The 1695-nt window shown below is 59.8% G+C and overlaps 1 protein-coding gene across 1 annotated transcript in view; it reads right to left on the bottom strand.

Moving 5' to 3' along the window:
• The window catches only part of CTTNBP2 (cortactin binding protein 2), a 182049-nt gene extending 180472 nt beyond the window's left edge, over nt 1–1577 (bottom strand). Inside the window, exon 1 of the mRNA XM_006859316.1 lies at nt 1497–1577. Coding sequence (XP_006859378.1) covers nt 1497–1577 — 81 coding nt within the window. The remainder of the gene's footprint in view (nt 1–1496) is intronic.
• Nucleotides 1578–1695: the final 118 nt, after the last annotated feature.

The following is a 1695-nucleotide window of genomic DNA, read 5'->3' on the forward strand; positions in this document are numbered from 1 at the left end:
ACACACACACACACACACACACACACACACACACACACACACACACAAGACCACGTTTCCCCCCTCCCAGTCAGTCCTTCCCAGCATCATCTTTCTTGGGGGGTGAATACACTTCTCCCAGAGGCTTGTCCTAAGCTAGCTTCTTTACTGTACCTCACAAAGGGGAAGTGATTTCATTGCATTTTAAGTGGACAGGTTTCATTTGAAATCCTGAAGTTCTCATTTTCCATGCAAGAAATGGAACGGGAAAAAAATCAATTTTCCTCAAAGTTGCAAATCAAAACTTGCCAGTTTCACAAGTGGAAACCAACAACCCTCCTCCTTCTCCATTCCTACCGCTCCACCCCCAACCCCCACGCCTTTTTCTCTTTCCCTTCTGAGGTTCAGATCCTCTCACCCACAAGTACCTTCCTCCACATCTCTCCCTCTCCAGAAAGCCCTATCTCCAAACCCAGGGAGGAGGAAGTTACAGCAACCCTGGCTGTTTACGCCAGGACCTGCCCTTGGCAGCTCGCACACCGTCTCCGCTAGGGTCTTGGCAGGGACGGGGTGGGTGTCCATGCTCGGCTCACCCCAGCCCACCCCGCAGCTTTCGGCACGAATGAGCCAAAGATGGGAGGCGCTCCCAGAGCAGCCTTTCTTTGCAAATTCTTGCAGCTCCAGTAAAGCCGTTCCCATACCAAGAGCACATTTTTTTTTAACCCAGACGAGGGGCCAGCCCTCCCCCTAGTAGGACCTGAAACCTGCCAGCGAGTCTAGGCGCAGAGACATTCAGAGGTTGAATGTGGGTACCAGGGATAGAAGCGCATTCGGCATCTAGAACTCAGCGAAGGAAAACAATGTGTAGATACTAGGTGATGACCCCTCCATCTCACCAGGGCATCGCTTGGAAAGAACGCGATGATTCCCCTCCCCGCCCAACTACCACCACCTTTAGTGAAAGGATAGCTAGGATCCAAGTCACAACCCTCCGCAGCAGCAGCACGCACAGCTGGGCAAAGGGTCCCTTCCCAGAGGCCCCTAAAAGCGCACAGACACACACAATAGACATCCCACACCTGCTCGGCAGTGGCCGCCCGCCTCAACTGTTCCCGGGTTCCGCAGAGAGGTGCCCGGCACCCCGGTACGCACTCTCATAGCCAGTGAGAGCCACGCGCGCAGCCAGAGGCGAACAATGGGGCGGTGGGGGGTCAAGTTCGCCAGCAAAGAGTCCCTAGTCCTCACCCCCCTGTCAAACCCGACCCGCAGAGTGGGCATCGGGATCCCGGGGAAGGCGGGGCGTCGGCAATGATCGCCGAGAGCAGGGAGCTAAGGCTGCTTCCTTGGAGGTTTGAAATGGGTAGAAGGCGTCCCAAGCCCCGGCGGCCTGCGGTCGTGGGGCACCGTAAGAAGAGGCGCCCCCGAGGGGCCCGGGCAGCGGAGCGCACCGCAAACGTGGAGCCGCGCCCGAGCCCGCGTCTGCCCTCTCCCCGCGCCCGCCTTGGGAACTCGGTTACCGCCGCCTCCGCTGTGGCCCCCGCCGCGTCCTCTGGGGCGCGGGAGAAGTCGGGCTCGCAGCTCGCGCCGTCCGTCGCCATCTTCCTGCGCTAGCGGATTCGAATGCGAGCTCGGAGCCACGGCGCCCGGCTCAGCCCTCTTCGCGCGGGTGGCGCTTAACCCGCGGCTGGCCGGCGGCGCGGCGCGGCGCAGCGCAGG

This window comes from Chrysochloris asiatica, unplaced genomic scaffold (assembly GCF_000296735.1).
Source record: "Chrysochloris asiatica unplaced genomic scaffold, ChrAsi1.0 scaffold00032, whole genome shotgun sequence".
NCBI lineage: Eukaryota > Metazoa > Chordata > Mammalia > Afrosoricida > Chrysochloridae > Chrysochloris > Chrysochloris asiatica.